Below are 25,466 nucleotides of genomic sequence, written 5' to 3'. Positions count from 1 at the left end.
TACCATGACAACCCAGACTGGTGGAGGTGACCCGTTACCATGTAGACCCAGACTGGTGGAGGTAACCCGTTACCATGTAGACCCAGACTGGTGGAGGTGACCCGTTACCATGTAGACCCAGACTGGTGGAGGTGACCCATTACCATGACAACCCAGACTGGTGGAGGTGACCCGTTACCATGTAGACCCAGACTGGTGGAGGTGACCCGTTACCATGTAGACCCAGACTGGTGGAGGTGACCCGTTACCATGTAGACCCAGACTGGTGGAGGTAACCCGTTACCATGTAGACCCAGACTGGTGGAGGTGACCCTTTACCATGTAGACCCAGACTGGTGGAGGTGACCCGTTACCATGTAGACCCAGACTGGTGGAGGTGACCCGTTACCATGACAACCCAGACTGGTGGAGGTGACCCGTTACCATGACAACCCAGACTGGTGGAGGTGACCCGTTACCATGTAGACCCAGACTGGTGGAGGTAACCCGTTACCATGTAGACCCAGACTGGTGGAGGTGACCCGTTACCATGTAGACCCAGACTGGTGGAGGTAACCCATTACCATGTAGACCCAGACTGGTGGAGGTGACCCGTTACCATGTAGACCAAGACTGGTGGAGGTGACCCGTTACCATGTAGACCCAGACTGGTGGAGGTAACCCGTTACCATGTAGACCCAGACTGGTGGAGGTGACCCGTTACCATGTAGACCCAGACTGGTGGAGGTGACCCGTTACCATGACAACCCAGACTGGTGGAGGTGACCCGTTACCATGACAACCCAGACTGGTGGAGGTGACCCATTACCATGACAACCCAGACTGGTGGAGGTGACCCGTTACCATGACATCCCAGACTGGTGGAGGTGACCCGTTACCATGACAACCCAGACTGGTGGAGGTGACCCGTTACCATGTAGACCCAGACTGGTGGAGGTGACCCATTACCATGACAACCCAGACTGGTGGAGGTGACCCGTTACTGACATGTTTTCCCTCTTCAGATCTCCAGCTCTCTGTCCCATTGGACAATGTTTCTCTCTTCTTTTCCTGTTTTTGGACTATCGGCCCTCCCCTGTTCACGCTGTTCCACCCCTTCACCCCTCCCCTCTTCCCTGTTCCCCCTCTTCACCCCTCCCCTGTTCCCCCTCTTCACCCCTCCCCTGTTCCCCCTCTTCACCCCTCCCCTGTCCCCTGTTCCCCCTCTTCACCCCTCCCCTGTTCCCTGTTCCCCCTCTTCACCCGTTCCCTGTTCCCCCTCTTCACCCCTCCCCTGTTCCCCCTCTTCACCCCTCCCCTGTTCCCTGTTCCCCCTCTTCACCCCTCCCCTGTTCCCTGTTCCCCCTCTTCACCCCACCCCTGTTCCCCCTCTTCACCCCTCCCCTGTTCCCCCTCTTCACCCCTCCCCTGTTCCCCCTCTTCACCCCTCCCCTGTTCCCTGTTCCCCCTCTTCACCCCTCCCCTGTTCCCTGTTCCCCCTCTTCACCCCTCCCCTGTTCCCTGTTCCCCCTCTTCACCCCTCCCCTGTTCCCTGTTCCCCCTCTTCACCCCTCCCCTGTTCCCTGTTCCCCCTCTTCACCCCTCCCCTGTTCCTTGTTCCCCCTCTTCACCCCTCCCCTGTTCCCTGTTCCCCTCTTCACCCCACCCCTGTTCCCCCTCTTCACCCCTCCCCTGTCCCCCCTCTTCACCCCTCCCCTGTCCCCTGTTCCCCCTCTTCACCCCACCCCTGTTCCCCCTCTTCACCTGTTCCCTGTTCCCCCTCTTCACCCCTCCCCTGTTCCCCCTCTTCACCCCTCCCCTGTTCCCCCTCTTCACCCCTCCCCTGTTCCCTGTTCCCCCTCTTCACCCCTCCCCTGTCCCCCCTCTTCCCCCTCCCCTGTCCCCTGTTCCCCCTCTTCACCCCACCCCTGTTCCCCCCTTCACCCCTCCCCTGTTCCCCCTCTTCACCCCTCCCCTGTTCCCCCTCTTCACCCCTCCCCTGTTCCCTGTTCCCCCTCTTCACCCCTCCCCTGTTCCCCCTCTTCACCCCTCCCCTGTCCCCTGTTCCCCCTCTTCACCCCTCCCCTGTTCCCTGTTCCCCCTCTTCACCTGTTCCCTGTTCCCCCTCTTCACCCGTTCCCTGTTCCCCCTCTTCACCCCTCCCCTGTTCCCCCTCTTCACCCCTCCCCTGTTCCCTGTTCCCCCTCTTCACCCCTCCCCTGTTCCCTGTTCCCCCTCTTCACCTGTTCCCTGTTCCCCCTCTTCACCCCTCCCCTGTTCCCCCTCTTCACCCCTCCCCTGTTCCCTGTTCCCCCTCTTCACCCCTCCCCTGTTCCCTGTTCCCCCTCTTCACCCCTCCCCTGTTCCTTGTTCCCCCTCTTCACCCCTCCCCTGTTCCCTGTTCCCCCTCTTCACCTGTTCCCTGTTCCCCCTCTTCACCCCTCCCCTGTTCCCCCTCTTCACCCCTCCCCTGTTCCCCCTCTTCACCCCTCCCCTGTTCCCTGTTCCCCCTCTTCACCCGTTCCCTGTTCCCCCTCTTCACCCCTCCCCTGTTCCCCCTCTTCACCCCTCCCCTGTTCCCTGTTCCCCCTCTTCACCCCTCCCCTGTTCCCCCTCTTCACCTCTCCCGTGAGAATGCGGCTATGGGAGGGAATAAGGGCGGAGACGAGGTTAAAGGTCAGAGAGAGGGGGGTGATGGTCAGGCTGGGAGGTAGCTGGGCGGTATGTCCATCTTTGTTGTTGTCGTCGTCAACGGCAACAGGCATGAGCTCACATCCTGGTTGCGTCTTCGTCTGAGAACCTGCCCCTCCTTATCAAGAGCGGTGGCCTGAGGGGGAGGAGACACTCGTCAGCCAATCAGGACCGATGCTCACAGGGACAACACTCACGCTGAGGATATTGTGGGTTAGAAGAGGAGCATGGGTAAAATAGAGGAGAGCAGGAGAAGTAAGAGATGAGATGAGAGGAGAGGGGAGAGGAGGAGGAGGAGGAGGAAGAGGAGAGGAGGAGGAGGAGGAGGAGGAGAGGAATGAGAGGAGTACAAGGAAGCGGAAAACGGACGCACGTCACGAGCTGATGGTGACAAACCGGTGCAATCTCACATTAACACCTCAACAATCAAAGATCTTTGAGTTGATCAAATTATTGTGCACTCTAGCCTACAGTTTGTTTAGAGGATTTACAGTTTGTTTAGAGGTTTACAGTCTGTTTAGAGGTTTACAGTTTATTTAGAGGTTTACAGTTTGTTTAGAGGTTTACAGTTTGTTTAGAGGATTACAGTTTGTTTAGAGGATTTACAGTTTGTTTAGAGGATAACAGTTTTAGAGGATTTACAGTTTGTTTAGAGGATTACAGTTTGTTTAGAGGATTACAGTTTGTTTAGAGGATTTACAGTTTGTTTAGAGGTTTACAGTTTGTTTACAGTTTGTTTAGAGGTTTACAGTTTGTTTAGAGGTTTACAGTTTGTTTAGAGGTTTACAGTTTGTTTAGAGGATTTACAGTTTGTTTAGAGGTTTACAGTTTGTTTACAGTTTGTTTAGAGGTTTACAGTTTGTTTAGAGGTTTACAGTTTGTTTAGAGGTTTACAGTTTGTTTAGAGGATTTACAGTTTGTTTAGAGGATTACAGTTTGTTTAGAGGATTTACAGTTTGTTTAGAGGTTTACAGTTTGTTTACAGTTTGTTTAGAGGATTACAGTTTGTTTAGAGGTTTACAGTTTGTTTAGAGGTTTACAGTTTGTTTACAGTTTGTTTAGAGGTTTACAGTTTGTTTACAGTTTGTTTAGAGGATTTACAGTTTGTTTAGAGGATTTACAGTTTGTTTAGAGGTTTACAGTCTGTTTAGAGGTTTACAGTTTGTTTAGAGGATTTACAGTTTGTTTACAGTTTGTTTAGAGGTTTACAGTCTGTTTAGAGGGTTTACAGTTTGTTTACAGTTTGTTTAGAGGTTTACAGTCTGTTTAGAGGGTTTACAGTTTGTTTAGAGGGTTACAGTTTGTTTAGAGGTTTACAGTTTGACAGCGCCACTTTTTCTACAGACAAACATTAGTCACAGGATTGCAAAGGGAAGGTCAGATGCAGATAAGGGGTCTATGAGAGGGGGTCTATGAGAGGGGGTCTATGAGAGGGAGCGGGGGGCAGGACATGGGTGGGGCTGATAGAGCACACAGAAGTAAGCAGCCAAAGCAAGCAGCCAATCATTACTCTGGGCCACAGGAAACGGAGCGGACAGGGTTGTCGTGACAACGGGAGGTCATACCGTATCCAGTACATGGCCGGGTGCTGGTAGAAGTCCAACGACCCAGAGCGCTGCAAACAGAAGCTGTGCTCCAACTGGACAACAGGACACAGAAACCAGGAAATTAAAACCAGTATAACTTAAAGAGAAACCAGTAGCCTTTAAAACCAGTATAACTTAAAGAGAAACCAGTAGCCTTTAAAACCAGTATAACTTAAAGAGAAACCAGTAGCCTTTAAAACCAGTATAACTTAAAGAGAAACCAGTAGCCTTTAAAACCAGTATAACTTAAAGAGAAACCAGTAACCTTTAAAACCAGTAGGATTTATAGAGAAACCAGTACAGTCAACCTTTTAAACCAGTAACATTAACCAGTAACGTAGCGAAAGTGAGTACAATCAGAGAAACCAGGTTTAAACCAGTAGGACTTACTGGAAACCAGTTAAAACATTTAGACCTTTATCAAACCAGTGGAAACCATTACAGTTAGATTTCTAAACCAGTACAACAGGAGTTCAACTCAGTTCATTCAGACTTAGAGCCAACGACAAAGCCAGTACAACTTAGTGGTGCCGTGTAAAAACACAGACATGTCTGCATCAATCTTTCCTGAGCGGGGCTCACCATAATGACAGACACCCCGGCGGTGGTGTCATTAGCTTTAGGGCCGGTGTTGAAGTGCTTCTTTATCTTTCCTGCAACTGAAAGCTCCTGTTCATTCTCTGACACACCGCCATCCTGCAGAGAGACAGAGAGAGAGAGGGGAAGGGGAGGGGAGGGGAAGAGGAGATGATAAGAGAGGAAATAGAGGATAGGAGAGGAGAGAGAAGGGGAGAAGAGTGGAGAGGAGAGAAGGAAAGAAGAGAGGAGACAAGGGGAGAAGAGTGGAGAGGAGAGAAGGGAAGAAGAGAGGAGACAAGGGGAGAAGAGAGGAGAAGAGAGAGAAGGGAAGAAGAGAGGAGAAGAGAGGAGAAGAGAGGAGAGGAGAGGAGGGGAGAAGAGAAGAGAGGAGAGGAGGGGAGAGGAGAAGAGAGAGAAGGGGAGAAGAGAGGAGAGGAGGGAGAAGGGGAGAGGAGAGGAGACGAGGGGAGAAGAGAGGAGAGGAGAGAGAAGGGAAGAAGAGAGGAGAGGAGAGGAGGGGAGAAGAGAAGAGAGGAGGGGAGAAGAGAGGAGAGGAGGGGAGAGGAGGGGAGAGGAGAGGAGAGGAGAGAGAAGGGGAGAAGAGAGGAGACGAGGGGAGAAGAGAGGAGAAGAGAGAGAAGGGAAGAAGAGAGGAGAGGAGAGGATAGGAGAGGAGAGGAGGGGAGAAGAGAGGAGAGGAGAGGAGGGGAGAAGGGGAGAGGAGAGAGAAGGGAAGAAGAGAGGAGACGAGGAGAGAAGAGAGGAGAGGAGAGAGAAGGGAAGAAGAGAGGAGACGAGGAGAGAAGAGAGGAGAGGAGGGGAGAGGATAGAGAAGGGGAGAAGAGAGGAGAGGAGGGGAGAGGAGAGGAGAGAGAAGGGGAGAAGAGAGGAGAGGAGGGAGAAGGGGAGAGGAGAGGAGACGAGGGGAGAAAAGAGGAGAGGAGGGAGAAGGGAAGAAGAGAGGAGAGGAGACGAGGGGAGAGGAGACGAGGGGAGAAGAGAAGGGAAGAAGAGAGGAGAGGAGACGAGGGGAGAAGAGAAGAAGAGAGGAGAGGAGACGAGGGGAGAAGAGAACGGAAGAAGAGAGGAGAGGAGACGAGGGGAGAAGAGAACGGAAGAAGAGAGGAGAGGAGGGGAGAGGATAGAGAAGGGGAGAAGAGAGGAGAGGAGGGGAGAGGAGAGGAGAGAGAAGGGGAGAAGAGAGGAGAGGAGACGAGGGGAGAAGAGAACGGAAGAAGAGAGGAGAGGAGACGAGGGGAGAAGAGAAGGGAAGAAGAGAGGAGAGGAGACGAGGGGAGAAGAGAACGGAAGAAGAGAGGAGAGTAAGCATCAGTTTTCCCTTCACACTACATGTTTATCCGATTTGAGACCCACAGTAACAAGTTGGATGTTCAGGACAGTTTCTGAGACGTTGTAGACATCCTGTACTGTAGGTAGTGAGGCTATAGACAGACTATATAGAACAGGGTTCCCAATCACACAGAGTAGAACATTAGATGTTCCAATCAAATCAAATGTGATTGGTCACATATTTAACAGATGTGATTGGTCACATATTTAACAGATGTGATTGGTCACATACACATATTTAACAGATGTGATTGGTCACATACACATATTTAACAGATGTGATTGGTCACATATTTAACAGATGTGATTGGTCACATACACATATTTAACAGATGTGATTGGTCACATATTTAACATATGTGATTGGTCACATATTTAACAGGTGTGATTGGTCACATATTTAACAGATGTGATTGGTCACATACACATATTTAGCAGATGTGATTGGTCACATATTTAACAGATGTGATTGGTCACATATTTAACAGATGTGATTGGTCACATACACATATTTAACAGATGTGATTGGTCACATATTTAACATATGTGATTGGTCACATATTTAGCAGATGTGATTGTTCACATACACATATTTAACAGATGTGATTGGTCACATATTTAACAGATGTGATTGGTCACATATTTAACAGATGTGATTGCGGGTTGTAGTGAAATGCTTGAATGAAATAACACACAACTAAATACCTGCTTATGAGCTAGAAGCAGAGCTGAAGTGGCATCTTCTGTACTAGGGCCAAGACAAACACGTACCAACCCTTATCGTCCCCAAAGGACAAAGATGGTGAATCAATGCTATAGTACGTTAAGAGTATAAGGCAAGAGGTTCTACTCGCCTTGACCCAAGGGTGTTCCAACACCTGTAGTGCTGTGTATCTCTGATCCACCTCTACCTGCAGCATGGACCTGATCAGCTCCTTGGCAGTCTCGGAAACGTTGTCCCAGTGAGCGAGAGGGAACTCAAGCTGCCCCATTAGGATCTGGTCAAACAACAACTCCTGGTCCTCACTGCTCCTAAACACAACACAGAGAAACACATCAAGTCAATAAATATACAATATCATAGAATTAAACAATAAGGGCTCAGGGGGGGTTGGTATATTTAAACAATAAGGGCTCAGGGGGTTGGTATATTTAAACAATAAGGGCTGAGGGGGTTGGTATATTTAAACATTAAGGGCTCAGGGGGTTGGTATATTTAAACAATAAGGGCTCAGGGGGTTGGTATATTTAAACAATAAGGGGTTGGTATATTTAAACAATAAGGGCTGAGGGGGTTGGTATATTTAAACAATAAGGGCTGAGGGGGTTGGTATATTTAAACAATAAGGGGTTGGTATATTTAAACAATAAGGGCTGAGGGGGTTGGTATATTTAAACAATAATGGGTTGGTATATTTAAACAATAAGGGCTGAGGGGGGTTGGTATATTTAAACAATAAGGGCTCAGGGGGTTGGTATATTTAAACAATAAGGGCTGAGGGGGGTTGGTATATTTAAACAATAAGGGCTCAGGGGGTTGGTATATTTAAACAATAAGGGCTCAGGGGGTTGGTATATTTAAACAATAAGGGCTGAGGGGGGTTGGTATATTTAAACAATAAGGGCTCAGGGGGTTGGTATATTTAAACAATAAGGGCTCAGGGGGTTGGTATATTTAAACAATAAGGGCTCAGGGGGTTGGTATATTTAAACAATAAGGGGTTGGTATATTTAAACAATAAGGGTTGAGGGGGGTTGGTATATTTAAACAATAAGGGCTCAGGGGGTTGGTATATTTAAACAATAAGGGCTCAGGGGGTTGGTATATTTAAACAATAAGGGCTGAGGGGGTTGGTATATTTAAACAATAAGGGGTTGGTATATTTAAACAATAAGGGGTTGGTATATTTAAACAATAAGGGCTGAGGGGGTTGGTATATTTAAACAATAAGGGGTTGGTATATTTAAACAATAAGGGCTGAGGGGGTTGGTATATTTAAACAATAAGGGCAGAGGGGGTTGGTATATTTAAACAATAAGGGGTTGGTATATTTAAACAATAAGGGGTTGGTATATTTAAACAATAAGGGCTGAGGGGGTTGGTATATTTAAACAATAAGGGCAGAGGGGGTTGGTATATTTAAACAATAAGGGGTTGGTATATTTAAACAATAAGGGGTTGGTATATTTAAACAATAAGGGCTCAGGGGGTTGGTATATTTAAACAATAAGGGCAGAGGGGGGTTGGTATATTTAAACAATAAGGGCAGAGGGGGGTTGGTATATTTAAACAATAAGGGCTGAGGGGGTTGGTATATTTAAACAATAAGGGGTTGGTATATTTAAACAATAAGGGCAGGGGGTTGGTATATTTAAACAATAAGGGGTTGGTATATTTAAACAATAAGGGCTGAGGGGGTTGGTATATTTAAACAATAAGGGGTTGGTATATTTAAACAATAAGGGCTCAGGGGGGTTGGTATATTTAAACAATAAGGGGTTGGTATATTTAAACAATAAGGGCTGAGGGGGTTGGTATATTTAAACAATAAGGGCTGAGGGGGTTGGTATATTTAAACAATAAGGGGTTGGTATATTTAAACAATAAGGGCTGAGGGGGTTGGTATATTTAAACAATAAGGGGTTGGTATATTTAAACAATAAGGGCTGAGGGGGATTGGTATATTTAAACAATAAGGGCTCAGGGGGTTGGTATATTTAAACAATAAGGGGTTGGTATTATTAAACAATAAGGGCAGAGGGATTGAGGTATTATAATGACAATAATAAAATGTAACTGACAGATGTGGGAGCAGACTGAATTAATACATACGGTAAGGTCTGTAACGTTAGCTAGCTACATTGCTAAGCGAGCCAGTGTAATGTGGTCTGTGTGTAGCTGGTGTAGAGGAGTCAGGCGCAGGACAGCAGATATGAGGAAATAAACATAATTTACTCAAAATCGACAAATATAATACAATAAAGCGAGCCCGCATAACGGACCGTCTTACATACAAACAATTACTCACAAACAAACATGGGGGAACAAGAGGGTTAAATAATGAACAAGTTATTGGAGGGATTGAAACCAGGTGTGTAAGACAAAGACAAAACAAATGGAAAATGAAAAGTGGATTGGCGATGGCTAGAAGGCCGGTGACGTCGACCGCCGAACGCCGCCCGAACAAGGAGAGGAGCCGACTTCGGCGGAGGTCGTGACAACCAGATTGACTTGTGTGGAGTAACATTAACGTTAGATGAGCAATTCCCATTTCATGTATTATACATTAGCAGCGTGGCAGTTTCCCAAAGTTTGGTGTTGCCTATGAACTTTACCTAGCTAGCTAGCTAGCTATGCTTTGTTTGTGGAGTAATGTAGAATAACTACAGTACCAGCCAAAAGTATGGACACGCCTACTCATTCAAAGGTTTACCTTTATTTTTTACTATTTTCTACATTGTAGAATAATAGTGAAAACATCAAAACTATGAAATAACACATATGGAATCATGTAGTAACTAATGGTGTGTCCAAAGTTTTGATCGGTACTGTATATTGTCAACATTGAATTGTGCCGGTGCATGATCCGTCCATACAGTTAACGTTACAGACTTGTTGGCTTGTAACTAGCGAACGTTACTGTCTAACAACGTTAATTGGAGAGGACATTCACTATCTTATATATATGCCTGTTACACGCAAGTGTCAAGGGCAATGGTTTTATACAGATGACTTCAGCCATGTGGAAAAACCTATAAAGAAATATAACTTCCGTTGCTTGTAGCTTTCCTGTCATTTCTGAGTTGTGTTAGATGGCGACTAGCGACTGCTGCTGCTCAACCCACCGGTTTTATCAGAACTCTGAGATTCCACAATAACATCAATGAAACATTACTGAAGCTGAAAGTAAAAACGAAATATTAGCACTGGTTTCATATGATGTTGTTGGGCTGGGAGATTCAGCAATACCTCCTTCCAACCACATTACGGGAGTACGGCACCACACACTGAAGCTCTGGATTCCACTCCAGACATCGATTCATCAAAATTAAGACTTTGTAGCTACATGTCAGATTGGAGCAGGACAGCGGGGACAGTTTTGTTTGTGTAATTCGCCATAACATGTGGAGTTTGTGGATTCAGTTGATCTTACCCGCGGAAGGGAGGGAAGCCACACAACAAGATGTAGGCGATGACTCCTACTGCCCAGATATCTACCTTAAGGCCATACCTAGAACACACAGAGAGAGAGAGAACACACAGGTCAGAGAGGGAGGGAGGGAGGGAGGGAGGGAGGGAGGGAGGGAGGGAGGGAGGGAGGGAGGGAGGGAGAGAGGGAGGGAGGGAGAGACAGGGAGGGAGAGAGAGAGAGAGAGAGAGAGAGAGAGAGAGAATACACAGGTAGGGAGGGAGGGAGGGAGAGACAGGGAGGGAGGGAGAGAGAGAGAGAGAGAGAACACACAGGTCAGCGAGAGAGAGAGGGAGGGAGGGAGGGAGAAGGGAGAGAAAGGGAGGGAGAGAGAGAGAGAGAGAGAGAGAGAATACACAGGTAGGGAGGGGAGGGAGGGAGGGAGGGAGGGAGGGAGGGAGGGAGGGAGGGAGGGAGGGAGGGAGAGCGAGAGAGAGAGACTTGACTTTTTGTCTTTCTTTACTGAAACTTTCTCATTTCATTTAAAACTCACCCACCCAAGTAAAACACCAAAATATATCCTGTAATGCATACATGTACCATACTCACCTTTCCATCTACCACATGATACAAAACAACATCACAATACCCCAAAACAATACCCACTCCTACAACCGTACGTCCAAAACATCTCCCCCAGCTATACAGACAGCCCCCCCCAACACACCATATCTCCTGAAACATCTCCCCCAGCTATACAGACAGCCCCCCAACACACCATATCTCCTGAAACATCTCCCCCAGCTATACAGACAGCCCCCCCCCAACACACCATATCTCCTGAAACATCTCCCCCAGCTATACAGACAGCCCCCCCAACACACCATATCTCCTGAAACATCTCCCCCAGCTATACAGACAGCCCCCCCCCAACACACCATATCTCCTGAAACATCTCCCCCAGCTATACAGACAGCCCCCCCAACACACCATATCTCCTGAAACATCTCCCCCAGCTATACAGACAGACCCCCCAACACACCATATCTCCTGAAACATCTCCCCCAGCTATACAGACAGCACCCCAACACCCCATGTCTCCTGAAACATCTCCCCCAGCTATACAGACAGCCCCCCCAACACACCATATCTCCTGAAACATCTCCCCCAGCTATACAGACAGCCCCCCCAACACACCATATCTCCTGAAACATCTTCCCCAGCTATACAGACAGACCCCCCAACACACCATATCTCCTGAAACATCTTCCCCAGCTATACAGACAGCCCCCCAACACACCATATCTCCTGAAACATCTCCCCCAGCTATACAGACAGCCCCCCCAACACACCATATCTCCTGAAACATCTTCCCCAGCTATACAGACAGCCCCCCAACACCCCATATCTCCTGAAACATCTCCCCCAGCTATACAGACAGCCCCCCCAACACACCATATCTCCTGAAACATCTCCCCCAGCTATACAGACAGCCCCCCCAACACACCATATCTCCTGAAACATCTCCCCCAGCTATACAGACAGCCCCCCCAACACACCATATCTCCTGAAACATCTCCCCCAGCTATACAGACAGCCCCCCCAACACACCATATTTCCTGAAACATCTCCCCCAGCTATACAGACAGCCCCCCCAACACACCATATCTCCTGAAACATCTCCCCCAGCTATACAGACAGCCCCCCCAACACACCATATCTCCTGAAACATCTTCCCCAGCTATACAGACAGACCCCCCAACACACCATATCTCCTGAAACATCTTCCCCAGCTATACAGACAGCCCCCCAACACACCATATCTCCTGAAACATCTCCCCCAGCTATACAGACAGCCCCCCCAACACACCATATCTCCTGAAACATCTCCCCCAGCTATACAGACAGCCCCCCCAACACACCATATCTCCTGAAACATCTTCCCCAGCTATACAGACAGCCCCCCAACACCCCATATCTCCTGAAACATCTCCCCCAGCTATACAGACAGCCCCCCCAACACACCATATCTCCTGAAACATCTCCCCCAGCTATACAGACAGCCCCCCCAACACACCATATCTCCTGAAACATCTCCCCCAGCTATACAGACAGCCCCCCCAACACACCATATCTCCTGAAACATCTCCCCCAGCTATACAGACAGCCCCCCCAACACACCATATTTCCTGAAACATCTCCCCCAGCTATACAGACAGCCCCCCCAACACACCATATCTCCTGAAACATCTCCCCCAGCTATACAGACAGCCCCCCCCAACACACCATATCTCCTGAAACATCTCCCCCAGCTATACAGACAGCCCCCCCCCAACACACCATATCTCCTGAAACATCTCCCCCAGCTATACAGACAGCCCCCCAACACACCATATCTCCTGAAACATCTCCCCCAGCTATACAGACAGCCCCCCAACACACCATATCTCCTGAAACATCTCCCCCAGCTATACAGACAGCCCCCCCAACACACCATATCTCCTGAAACATCTCCCCCAGCTATACAGACAGCCCCCCAACACACCATATCTCCTGAAACATCTCCCCCAGCTATACAGACAGCCCCCCCAACACACCATATCTCCTGAAACATCTCCCCCAGCTATACAGACAGCCCCCCAACACACCATATCTCCTGAAACATCTCCCCCAGCTATACAGACAGCCCCCCCCCCAACACACCATATCTCCTGAAACATCTCCCCCAGCTATACAGACAGCCCCCCCAACACACCATATCTCCTGAAACATCTTCCCCAGCTATACAGACAGCCCCCCCCCCCCAACACACCATATCTCCTGAAACATCTCCCCCAGCTATACAGACAGCCCCCCCAACACACCATATCTCCTGAAACATCTCCCCCAGCTATACAGACAGCCCCCCCAACACACTATATCTCCTGAAACATCTCCCCCAGCTATACAGACAGCCCCCCCAACACACCATATCTCCTGAAACATCTCCCCCAGCTATACAGACAGCCCCCCCAACACACCATATCTCCTGAAACATCTTCCCCAGCTATACAGACAGCACCCCCAACACACCATATCTCCTGAAACATCTCCACACTTTTTATCATTTTATAGAACTCAAACTCAACCCTAAGGCGCGCAGAGACCATCCCATTAAACACTAGTAAAGGGTCTGTTATCCCCCCACCTTTGACCCTGTTCCTCCTTGTTAGCCAAATAGCTAACTTTGCCTGAGCCAACAGAAAATTCAACAAAAACACATTTGACCTTCTCGTTATTCGAACACCTGTATCCCATTTATAAACAACCCAACAGTAAAAACCAACCCAAACCTCTCACACAGACATTCCAACAGAGATATTAATGGAATTAACCTGGTGCACAGAGAAAACACATGAATCACAGTTTCTCTCATGACACAGAAAGGACACCCCTGCCCGACTCCCGGTTCAATCCGTACCAACCAGCGGTTAGTGGCCAGGGCTCCATGAAGAACCCTCCACTGGAGGACCCCTGACCTCTTTGGTACTGGGGGTTTGTAGAGCCCCCTCCATCTAAAACCCACCATACTCTCCACCCCACATACCCCACTGCCACTGATGTGCCTTCACTCCTGTTAGGCTCCTAATGTTCCTCACCTTAACGCAGAGGTTGTAGAGGGCTTTACCTCCGACCCCTTCAAACTCCCCCAGGCTCGGAGTGTTAACCTGTTAGGGCTAGTGGGCAGCATTTGCACGTCTGGATAAAAAAAATGTACCCGATTTAATCTGGTTACTAATCCTACCCAGTAACTAGAATATGCATATACTTATTATATATGGATAGAAAACACCCTACATTTTCTAAAACTGTTTGAATGGTGTCTGTGAGTATAACAGAACTCATTTGGCAGGCAAAACCCTGAGACATTTTCTGACAGGAAGTGGATACCTGATGTGTTGTATTGCCTTTAAACCTATCCCATTGAAAAACACAGGGGCTGAGGAATATTTTGGCACTTCCTATTGCTTCCACTAGATGTCACCAGCCTTTACAAAGTGTTTTGAGTCTTCTGGAGGGAGATCTGACCGAACAAGAGCCATGGAACGATGATGTTCCATTAGACACCTGGCGCGCGAGTTCATTTACATTTACATTTTAGTCATTTAGCAGACGCTCTTATCCAGAGCGACTTACAAATTGGTGCATTCACCTATAATATCCAGTGGAACAACCACTTTACAATAGTGCATCTAAATCTTTTAAGGGGGGGGTTAGAAGGATTACTTTATCCTATCCCAGGTATTCCTTGAAGAGGTGGGGTTTCAGGTGTCTCCGGAAGGTGGTGATTGACTCCGCTGTCCTGGCGTCGTGAGGGAGCTTGTTCCACCATTGGGGTGCCAGAGCAGCGAACAGTTTTGACTGGGCTGAGCGGGAACTGTGCTTCCGCAGAGGTAGGGAGGCGAGCAGGCCAGAGGTGGATGAACGGAGTGCCCTTGTTTGGGTGTAGGGCCTGATCAGAGCCTGAAGGTACGGAGGTGCAGTTCCCCTCACAGCTCCGTAGGCAAGCACCATGGTCTTGTAGCGGATGCGAGCTTCGACTGGAAGCCATGTTGGGTACCCTCGTTCCAATACGTTATAAAAGAGTATGCATTCGTCCACCTTGAATATTATTAATGTTCTGGTTAAAAAAGGCCCTAATGATTTATGCTATACAACGTTTGACATGTTTGAACGAACGTAAATATATTTTTTCACCTCGTTCATGACGAGAAGTCCGGCGGGCTTAGATCATGTGCTAACAAGACGGAGATTTTTGGACATAAATGATGAGCTTTTTTGAACAAAACTACATTCGTTATGGACCTGTGATACCTGGAAGTGACATCTGATGAAGAGAATCAAAGGTAATGGATTATTTACATAGTATTTTCGATTTTAGATCTCCCCAACATGACGTCTAGTCTGTATCGCAACGCGTATTTTTCTGGGCGCAGTGCTCAGATTATTGCAAAGTGTGATTTCCCAGTAAGGTTATTTTTAAATCTGGCAAGTTGATTGCGTTCAAGAGATGTAAATCTATAATTCTTTAAATGACAATATAATATTTTACCAATGTTTTCTAATTTTAATTATTTAATTTGTGACGCTGACTTGACTGCCGGTTATTGGAGGGAAACGATTTCCTCAACATCAATGCCATAGTAAAACGCTGTTTTTGGATATAAATATGAACTTGATAGAACTAAAAATGCATGCATTGTCTAACATAATGTCCTAGGAGTGTCATCTGATGGAGATTGTAAAAGGTTAGTGCATCATTTTAGCTGGTTTTATGGTTTTGGTGACCCTGTCTTTGACTTGACAAAACATTACACACAACTCTTGTAAATGTACTGTCCTAACATACTCTAAATTTATGCTTTCGCCGTAAAACCTTTTTGAAATCGTAAAACGTGGTTAGATTAAGGAGATGTTTATCTTTCAAAGGGTGTAAAATAGTTGTATGTTTGAAAAATTTGAATTTTGACATTTATTTGGATTCAAATTTGCCGCTCTTGAAATGCACCTGCTGTTGATGGAGTGCACCACGGGTGGCACGCTAGCGTCCCACCTAGCCCATAGAGGTTAAAATCTAACAAGTCCTCCAGACCCCCTTGCCAGTCTCCAGTCTCTGCCGTCACCTGCGGTGGCGGAAACATTGGTGGCCCCTCCCCCTTTGGCCGCTCAAACACCCCCCTTACCGGCTGAGACAGTGCCTCCTGGACCTCCTCCAGGAATCTCTCCAGCAACCTAAGAGACGTTATTCCTGTTTGTTGTGCCAAGACTTCCGGGGTTTTCCACACCTCCTCTCCCAGCAGTCTCAGGTCACCCAGCCTTTGTAAACCCCCCGCCATCAGTTTCCTCTGCAGGGTGACCGACTGAACCGATCTCAAAGGGATGGCTGGGTTGTTGAAGATAGGCTACTCCCCACACCCACAGCCCAGGCTCCACACCCCCTTCTCGTGTGGGCCTTAGCAGGTGCCAGGCCCTCAGCACTGCAGAGTAAAAATCTGAAAGACCAGCTGTACTCAGCGTCTCCAGCTTCATGAGGAACAGTTGCCAGGCCCTCAGCACTGCAGAGTAAAAATCTGAAAGACCTGCTGTACTCAGCGTCTCCAGCTTCATGAGGAACAGCTCCAGTTCCAGTTCGCCCTGTCCTCCTTCGTGGACGGTCACGTACAACACTGCGGAACTGGAACCCTCAGCCAGTGATGGCCCGACCAGAAAAAGTCCACAAGCTTGCGTTGCCTGGTCTGCGAGCAGATGCCACCAGGTTGTTGATTATCAGCACTATCTATATGACACTTGGGACAGGATCCACCTCCACCTGGCCAGTCTTGACACCACTGCCTGTGACAGCCCCTCACAGTTCTTCCTGACCCACTTCTCCGAGCCCAGGTACACCCCCAACACTTTAAGCCCTTCACAACCCCACTGCAAACCCCCCTGGAAGCAGAGGAGGAGCCCTATCCCCCCATGCCCCACATAACAGAGCTTTGCTCTTGCCCCAGTTCACCTTAGCTGATGAAGCTCCTTTGTACACCTTCAGACGGGTCTCCAGTGCCTGCATATCTTACCATCCTTGACTATCACAGAAACATCATCTGCATATGCTGACACTGATATGCCTGTCACCACACCCATACCTGTCCAGCACACTCCCTGCAGCCTCCTGCGTAGCAGTCCTAAAAAAGGCTCAATGGCTAGTGTGTATAACTGCCCTGATAGAGGGCATCCTTGTCTAATGCCCCGTCTCACCCAGACTGGCTTACTGTGTCCCCCTCCCACCTTGACCATACATGATTCCCCAGCGTACAACAGCTTCACACAGGTCAAAAACCTTTCCCCAAATCCAAACACAGACATCACATTAAACAGATACTCATGATCCATTCTATCAAAAAGCCTTCTCTTGATCTAAAGAGATCAGTCCAAATTTCACATTAGAACCTCTCGACAAGTCCAACATGTCCCTAATTAAGAACAAGTTGTCCGTGATTGAGCGTCCCGATACACAATATGTCTGGTCCTTGTGTACTATCGAGTCCAAGTGGGACTTCAGTCTGTTAGAGAGGACCTTGGCAAATATCTTGTAGTCCGCACAGAGTAATGCCACAGGCCTCCAGTTCTTAAGTTCACCCAAGTCCCCTTTTTTGGGCAGTAGAGTCAGAGCCGCCCGACGGCAGCTCATCGGCAACTATCCTACCCCGACGCATTCACGCAACACGCAAAAGAAGTCCTGTCCAATTATTCCCCAGAATTTTTTATAAAACTCCACTGGGAGTCCATCGACCCCCGGTGCACGACCGGGGGACATCTGAGTTACGGCCTCTGCCAGTTCATGGGACAACAGAGGAACGTCCAAATCGTCCCTCTGTGCCAGAGAGAGTTTAGGGAGTTCTGTGAACAAGACCTGAGCACACAAAGGATCACACTCTTCTGCCCTATACAATTCAGTATAAAACTCCACAGTCCGCTCCCGCATCTCACCCACCACAGAGGTCACCCGCCCATCAGACAGCCGTAGACAATGCATACCCTTGGCTTCACTGCTCTGTCTTTCCAAACCAAAGAAGAAGGAGCTGGGAGCATCCATCTCCTTGAGCATGGAGAACCTAGCTCTTACAAGTGCTCCCTTTGCTTTAACCTGGAAAAAACTACCCAGGTCCCTGCGCAATTCAGCTAAATTAGCCTGAAGGCCAACATTGCCTTGCCCCACCATCTCTACCTCCATCTCACTAATACACCGCTCTAGTTCCCCCAATACTCTCCTAGCCTCTGAGGATGAGAGAGCTGTGTACTGTTGACAGAAAAGCCGAATTTGGACTTTCCCCACATCCCACCATTGACTCAGAGACTCATACTCCTCTCTTCGCTGCCCCCACCTTTCCCAAGAGAGAGAGAGAGAGGTAGAGGGAGAGAGGGGGGTAGAGAGGGGGGGGGGTCAGGAGACACACACGTACCCTGTCTCTGCGATGATCTCGGGTGCTACATATGTTGGTGTCCCACAGACTGTGTAGAGAGGTCCGTCTACTACCGTGGCCAGACCAAAGTCCCCCAACTTCAGACTCTTACTGCCATCAGCATGCTCATACACCTGGAGAGGAGAGGAGAGGAGAGGAGAGGAGAGGAGAGGAGAGGAGAGGAGAGGAGAGGAGAGGAGGGGAGGGGAGGGGAGGGGAGAGGAGAGGAGAGGAGAGGAGAGGAGAGGAGAGGAGAGGAGAGGAGAGGAGAGGAGAGGAGAGGAGAGGAGAGGAGAGGAGAGGGAGGAGGAGGAGGGAGAGGAGAGGAGAGGAGAGGAGAGGAGAGGAGAGGAGAGGAGAGGAGAGGAGAGGAGAGGAGAGGAGAGGAGAGGAGAGGAGGGGAGGGGAGGGGAGGGGAGAGGGGGGAGAGAGGAGAGGAAAGAGGAGAGGGAAACAGATGGAAGATGTAACATTGTGAGGACAGTTAGAAATATAATGTAGATAATAATTGTATGTATTAGAATATCTATCATGTGGTCACTGTAATGCACTAAATACTTCCAGTGACATGTATTCACATAACAGCAAAACATTTACATGTCATGATTCAGTCATGTAGTTACTTTTGCCATAAAATGAATAACCTTTTGTCTTTTATAAAGGTGAGAGTTAGAGCTCTTCGAGTTATCTTTGGTGTAAAGTACTTAAGTAAAAACAATTTAAAGACACAGTGGTGTAAAGTAATTAAATAAAAACACTTTAAAGTACTACTTAAGAAGTTTCTTTCTGTATTTTACTTTATTTTAGACAACTTTTACTTTTACTTCACCACATTCCTAAAGAAAACAATGTACTTTCTACTCCTTACATTTTCCCAGACACCCAAAAGTACTCGTTACATTTTGACAGGAAATTGGTCAAATTCACACACTTATCAAGAGAACATCCCTGGTCATCCCTACTGCCTCTGATCTGGAGGACTCACTAAACAGAGAACATCCCTGGTCGTCCCTACTGCCTCTGATCTGGAGGACTCACTAAACAGAGGACATCCCTGGTCATCCCTACTGCCTCTGATCTGGAGGACTCACTAAACAGAGAACATCCCTGGTCATCCCTACTGCCTCTGATCTGGAGGACTCACTAAACAGAGAACATCCCTGGTCATCCCTACTGCCTCTGATCTGGAGGACTCACTAAACAGAGGACATCCCTGGTCATCCCTACTGCCTCTGATCTGGAGGACTCACTAAACAGAGAACATCCCTGGTCGTCCCTACTGCCTCTGATCTGGTGGACTCACTAAACAGAGAACATCCCTGGTCGTCCTTACTGCCTCTGATCTGGAGGACTCACTAAACAGAGAACATCCCTGGTCATCCCTACTGCCTCTGATCTGGAGGACTCACTAAACAGAGAACATCCCTGGTCATCCCTACTGCCTCTGATCTGGTGGACTCACTAAACACAACATGCTTTGTTCAGTGCCCCCTGGCTATCTTTAAATCAATTACAAAACAAGAAAATGGCGTCATCTTGTTTGCTTAATATATGAAATTAGAAATCATTTGTACTTTTACTTTAGATACTTAAGTATATATATATAAAACCAAATACTTTTACTCAATAACTATTTTACTGGTTGACTTTCACTTGAGTGAAAGATTGTGTCGAGGCACAGATCTGGGGAAGGGTACCAACAAGTTTCTGGAGCACTGAAGGTCCCCAAGAACACAATGGAATAAGTTTCGAACCGGCCAAACTGAGCAATCAGGGGAGAAAGGCCTTGGTCAGGGAGGTGACCAAGAACCCGATGGTCACTCTGACAGAGCTCCAGAGGTCCTCTGTGGAGATGGGAGAACCTTCCAGAAGGACAACCATCTCTGCAGCACTCCACCAATCAGGCCTTTATGGTAGAGTGGCCAGATGGAATCCACTCCTCAGTAAAAGGAACATGACAGCCCACTTGGAGTTTGCCAAAAAGCATCTAAAAACTCTCAGACCATGAGAAACAAGATTCTCTGGTCTGATGAAACCAAGATTTAACTCCTTAGCCAGAATGCCAAGCATCATGTCTGGAGGAAACCTGGCACCATCCCTACGGTGAAGCATGGTGGTGGCAGCATCATGCTATGGGGATGTTTTTCACTGGTGGGGACTTGGAGACTAGTCAGGATCGAGGGAAAGATGAACGGAGCAAAGTACAGAGAGATCCTTGATGAAAACCTGCTCCAGGGAAATCCGGAAATCCGGACCAGACTGGAGTGAAGGTTCACCTTCCAACAGGACAACGACGCTAAGCACAGAGCCAATACAAAGCAGGAGTGGCTTTGGGACAAGTCTCAATGTCTCAATGTCCTTGAGTGGCCCAGCCAGAGCCTGGACTTGAACCCGATCGAACATCTCTGGAGAGACCTGAAAATAGCTGTGCAGCGACGCTCCCCATCCAACCTGACAGAGCTTGAGAAGATCTGCAGAGAAGAATGGGAGAAACTCCCCAAATACAGGTGTGCCAAGCTTGTAGCGTCATACCCAAGAAGACTGGAGGCTGTAATCGCTGCCAAAGGTGCTTCAACAAAGTACTTAGTAAAGGGTCTGAATACTTATGTAAATGTGATATTTCCGTTTTTTATTGTTAATACATTTGCAAAAACTTCTAAAAAACAGTTTTGTCTTTGTCATTATAGGGTACACACACACACACACACACACACACACTCACACACACACACACACACACACACACACACACACACACATCTGACTTACCAGTAGGTTTTCTGGTTTGACGTCTCTGTGTACGATATTGAGACTGTGGAGGTATTTGATGGCGCTGGCCAGGTTGTACAGCATCCCGCTGGCGTCTCTCTCTGTGTATCTGTTGGTGGACGTGATGGCGTCAAACAGATCGCCCCCCTGTGGACAACACACACAATGACATGCGACAATATTAATACAATCCCAATTGGGAAGGATGGTTTTGTTTGTGATTATTCAAAAACTGTGTATGAAGCAGTGTCCTGAGAAGCAGAGGTGTCCTCAATTCTCACTCGACACACACACACACACACACCACACATTCATCTACGCGCACACACACACACACACACCCTCCCTGTCAGGGTCCCTGAGCGGACTAAGTGGAGCAGCAGCTTAAAATAGGGTCTACACACGCACGCACACACGCACACATGCACGCACGCACACACGCATGCACACACGCACGCACACAGACACAGACACACACACACACAGAGACACAGAGACACAGAGACACAGAGACACAGAGACACAGAGTCATTAAAATTAGAAACCTTTAAGATTCCTCCTCTAACTGTCAAGGCTTCTCCTGTTACTGTCAAGGATCCTCCTGTAACTGTCAAGGCTCCTCCTGTAACTGTCAAGACCCCCCTCCTGTAACTGTCAAGACTCTCCTCCTGTAACTGTCAATACTCTCCTCCTGTAACTGTCAAGACTCTCCTCCTGTAACTGTCAATACTCTCCTCCTGTAACTGTCAAGGCTCCCCTCCTGTAACTGTCAAGGCTCCTCCTGTAACTGTCAAGACTCTCCTCCTGTAACTGTCAAGACTCTCCTCCTGTAACTGTCAAGACTCTCCTCCTGTAACTGTCAAGACTCTTCTCCTGTAAATGTCAAGGCTCCCCTCCTGTAACTGTCAAGGCTCCTCCTGTAACTGTCAAGCTCCTCCTGTAACTGTCAAGTGTCCTCCTGTAACTGTCAAGACTCTCCTCCTGTTACTGTCAAGCCTCCTCCTGTAACTGTCAAGGCTCCTCCTGTAACTGTCAAGAATCCTCCTGTAACTGTCAAGACTCTCCTCCTGTAACTGTCAAGACCCCCCTCCTGTAACTGTAAAGACTCTCCTCCTGTAACTTTCAAGGTCTCCTCCTGTAACTTTCAAGGTCTCCTCCTGTAACTGTCAAAACCCCCCTCCTGTAACTGTCAAGACTCTCCTCCTGCAACTGTCAAGACTCTCCTCCTGTAACTGTCAAGACTCTCCTCCTGTAAGTGTCAAGACTCTCCTCCTGTAACTTTCAAGACTTTCCTCCTGTAACTGTCAAGACCTTCTTCCTGTAACTGTCAAGACCCTCCTCCTGTAACTGTCAAGATTCCTCCTGTAACTGTCAAGACTCCTCCTGTAACTGTCAAGGCTCCTCCTGTAACTGTCAAGACTCCTCCTGTAACTGTCAAGACTCCTCCTGTAACTGTCAAGGCTCCTCCTGTAACTGTCAAGACTCTCCTCCTGTAACTGTCAAGACTCCTCCTGTAACTGTCAAGACTCCTCCTGTAACTGTCAAGGCTCCTCCTGTAACTGTCAAGACTCCTCCTGTAACTGTCAAGGCTCCTCCTGTAACTGTCAAGGCTCCTCCTGTAACTGTCAAGACGCTCCTCCTGTAACTGTCAAGACTCCTCCTGTAACTGTCAAGGCTCCTCCTGTAACTGTCAAGACTCCTCCTGTAACTGTCATGACTCCTCCTGTAACTGTCAAGACTCTTCCTGTAACTGTCAAGACTCTTCCTGTAACTGTCAAGCCTCCTCCTGTAACTGTCACAGATCCTCCTGTAACTGTCAAGACTCCCCTCCTGGTTCTGGAACAACAGTCATGACTGGAGGCTGTGAACACATAATAGCCCCAGGTATAACACACACCCCCCAGGGCTGCGTACCTTCATTCAGTGACTGGTCCATTCCCTTCGGCCAAGGAATTACAGACTTTGGTAGAGGCCAGAGAGATAGACAAACCCTGAGACTCCTAGAGAGAAAGAGGGGGGGGGGGGATGAGAGGGAGAGAGAACAATGTAATAAACACATCCTAATCAACATCAATACTGAGAAATGAACTGAATTGGAGTGAAGGAGAATTACGCATCTATTCTCTAATCTTTCCATCTTCAGGTTTGGGGCTGTGCTCCCTTCCACCCTAGGGGTCTGTTTTACCCCTTTCTTCCTCTCCTCCATCCCTAAAGGGTCTTTCCCCCTCCGTCCCTCCTTCTTTCTAGGGTGCATAAAGTGTATACTGCACTTTCAAACCATTTAAACATATTTGGGATGGAGCCGCAATGGTGTCTCTCTGTAGCTCAATTCTGTCTGTCTGTCTGTCTGTCTGTCTGTCTGTCTGTCTGTCTGTCTGTCTGTCTGTCTGTCTGTCCTGTCTGTCTGTCTGTCTGTAGCCACAGTTGTAGCGGATTGTCTAGCGACGAAGACATCACAGAACCGGCCATCTTAACCCTCCTAGAAGTTGCCATGGCAGCATTAGGAACCCGGAGAGAGGGAGTAGAGAAGGGGGAGACTGTTTGGGGATGTAATTTAGATTCTTCTCTATTCAATCATCTTCACCCCTCCTCTCTCCTCCTCGTCTCTCTGACTACCCTCCTCTCTCCTCCTCGTCTCTCTGTCTACCCTCCTCTCTCCTCCTCGTCTCTCTGTCTACCCCTCCTCTCTCCTCCTCGTCTCTCTGTCTACCCTCCTCTCTCCTCCTCGTCTCTCTGTCTACCCTCCTCTCTCCTCCTCATCTCTCTGTCTACCCTCCTCTCTCCTCCTCATCTCTCTGTCTACCCTCCTCTCTCCTCCTCGTCTCTCTGTCTACCCTCTCTCTCTCCTCCTCGTCTCTCTGTCTACCCTCCTCTCTCCTCCTCGTCTCTCTGTCTACCCTCCTCTCTCCTCCTCGTCTCTCTGTCTACCCTCCTCTCTCCTCCTCGTCTCTCTGTCTACCCTCCTCTCTTCTCCTCCTCGTCTCTCTGTCTACCCTCGTCTCTCCTCCTCCATCTCTCTGTCTACCCTCCTCTCTCCTCCTCCTCCTCGTCTCTCTGTCTACCCTCCTCTCCTCCTCCTCATCTCTCTGTCTACCCCTCCTCTCTCCCTCCTCATCTCTCTGTCTACCCTCCTCTCTCCTCCTCGTCTCTCTGTCTACCCTCCTCTCTCCTCCTCGTCTCTCTGTCTACCCTCCTCTCTCCTCCTCGTCTCTCTGTCTACCCTCCTCTCTCCTCCTCGTCTCTCTGTCTACCCTCCTCTCTCCTCCTCGTCTCTCTGTCTACCCTACTCTCTCCTCCTCATCTCTCTGTCTACCCTCCTCTCTCTCCTCCTCGTCCCTCTGTCTACCCTCCTCTCTCCTCCTCGTCCCTCTGTCTACCCTCCTCTCTCCTCCTCCTCGTCTCTCTGTCTACCCTCCTCTCTCCTCCTCATCTCTCTGTCTACCCTCCTCTCTCCTCCTCGTCTCTCTGTCTACCCTCCTCTCTCCTCCTCGTCTCTCTGTCTACCCTCCTCTCTCCTCCTCGTCTCTCTGTCTACCCTCCTCTCTCCTCCTCGTCTCTCTGTCTACCCTCCTCTCTTCTCCTCCTCGTCTCTCTGTCTACCCTCCTCTCTCCTCCTCCTCGTCTCTCTGTCTACCCTCCTCTCTCCTCCTCATCTCTCTGTCTACCCTGCCTCTCATCTCTCTGTCAACCCTCTCTCCTCCTCGTCTCTCTGTCTACCCTCCTCTCTCCTCCTCGTCCCTCTGTCTACCCTCCTCTCTCCTCCTCATCTCTCTGTCTACCCTCCTCTCTCCTCCATCTCTCTGTCTACCCTCCTCTCTCCTCCTCGTCTCTCTGTCTACCCTCCTCTCTCCTCCAAGTCTCTCTGTCTACCCTCCTCTCTCCTCCTCATCTCTCTGTCAACCCTCTCTCCCTCCTCGTCCCTCTGTCTACCCTCCTCTCTCCTCCTCATCTCTCTGTCTACCGTCCTCTCTCCTCCTCGTCTCTCTGTCTACCCTCCTCTCTCCTCCTCGTCTCTCTGTCTACCCTCCTCTCTCCTCCTCCTCGTCCCTCTGTCTACCCTCCACTCTCCTCCTCATCTCTCTGTCTACCCTCCTCTCTCCTCCTCGTCTCTCTGTCTACCCTCCTCTCTCCTCCAAGTCTCTCTGTCTACCCTCCTCTCTCCTCCTCATCTCTCTGTCTACCCTCCTCTCTCCTCCTCGTCTCTCTGTCTACCCTCCTCTCTCCTCCCTCGTCTCTCTGTCTACCCTCCTCTCTCCCTCCTCGTCTCTCTGTCTACCCTCCTCTCTCCTCCTCGTCGCTCTGTCTACCCCCCTCTCTCCTCCTCATCTCTCTGTCTACCCTCCTCTCTCCTCCTCGTCCCTCTGTCTACCTCCTCATCTCTCTGTCTACCCTCCTCT

At 48.8% G+C, this 25,466-nt stretch overlaps 1 protein-coding gene across 1 annotated transcript; it reads right to left on the bottom strand.

Annotated features, from left to right (window-relative positions):
• Window positions 1–2,632: 2,632 nt before the first annotated feature.
• Window positions 2,633–23,275, bottom strand: LOC145850287 (serine/threonine-protein kinase DCLK1). The gene is made up of 8 exons (XM_082973829.1): window positions 23,255–23,275; window positions 21,070–21,216; window positions 18,301–18,434; window positions 10,340–10,417; window positions 7,040–7,217; window positions 4,839–4,952; window positions 4,236–4,309; window positions 2,633–2,806 (listed from the first exon to the last, which is right to left on the bottom strand). The coding sequence occupies exons 1-8, from the start codon at window positions 23,273–23,275 to the stop codon at window positions 2,749–2,751; spliced, it is 804 nt and encodes a 267-aa protein (XP_082829955.1). The 3' UTR covers window positions 2,633–2,748.
• Window positions 23,276–25,466: the final 2,191 nt, after the last annotated feature.

Source organism: Salmo salar, chromosome 04 (genome assembly GCF_965601325.2).
Source record: "Salmo salar chromosome 04, fSalSal1, whole genome shotgun sequence".
Lineage (NCBI taxonomy): Eukaryota > Metazoa > Chordata > Actinopteri > Salmoniformes > Salmonidae > Salmo > Salmo salar.
The sequence above is the reverse complement of the archived record's forward strand: the minus strand, read 5'-3'. Positions and strand labels throughout refer to the sequence as shown.

Excerpts from the sequence above, each read along its gene's own strand:
- LOC145850287 (XM_082973829.1), bottom strand. The coding sequence starts at position 23,275 with ATGGAGGAGAGGAAGAAAGGG. Across the intron at positions 4,310-4,838 it reads CCGGGGTGTCTGTCATTATG|TTGGAGCACAGCTTCTGTTT; the intron begins GTGAGCCCCGCT and ends CCTGTTGTCCAG. Across the intron at positions 2,807-4,235 it reads CCGGCCATGTACTGGATACG|GCCACCGCTCTTGATAAGGA; the intron begins GTATGACCTCCC and ends CCTCCCCCTCAG.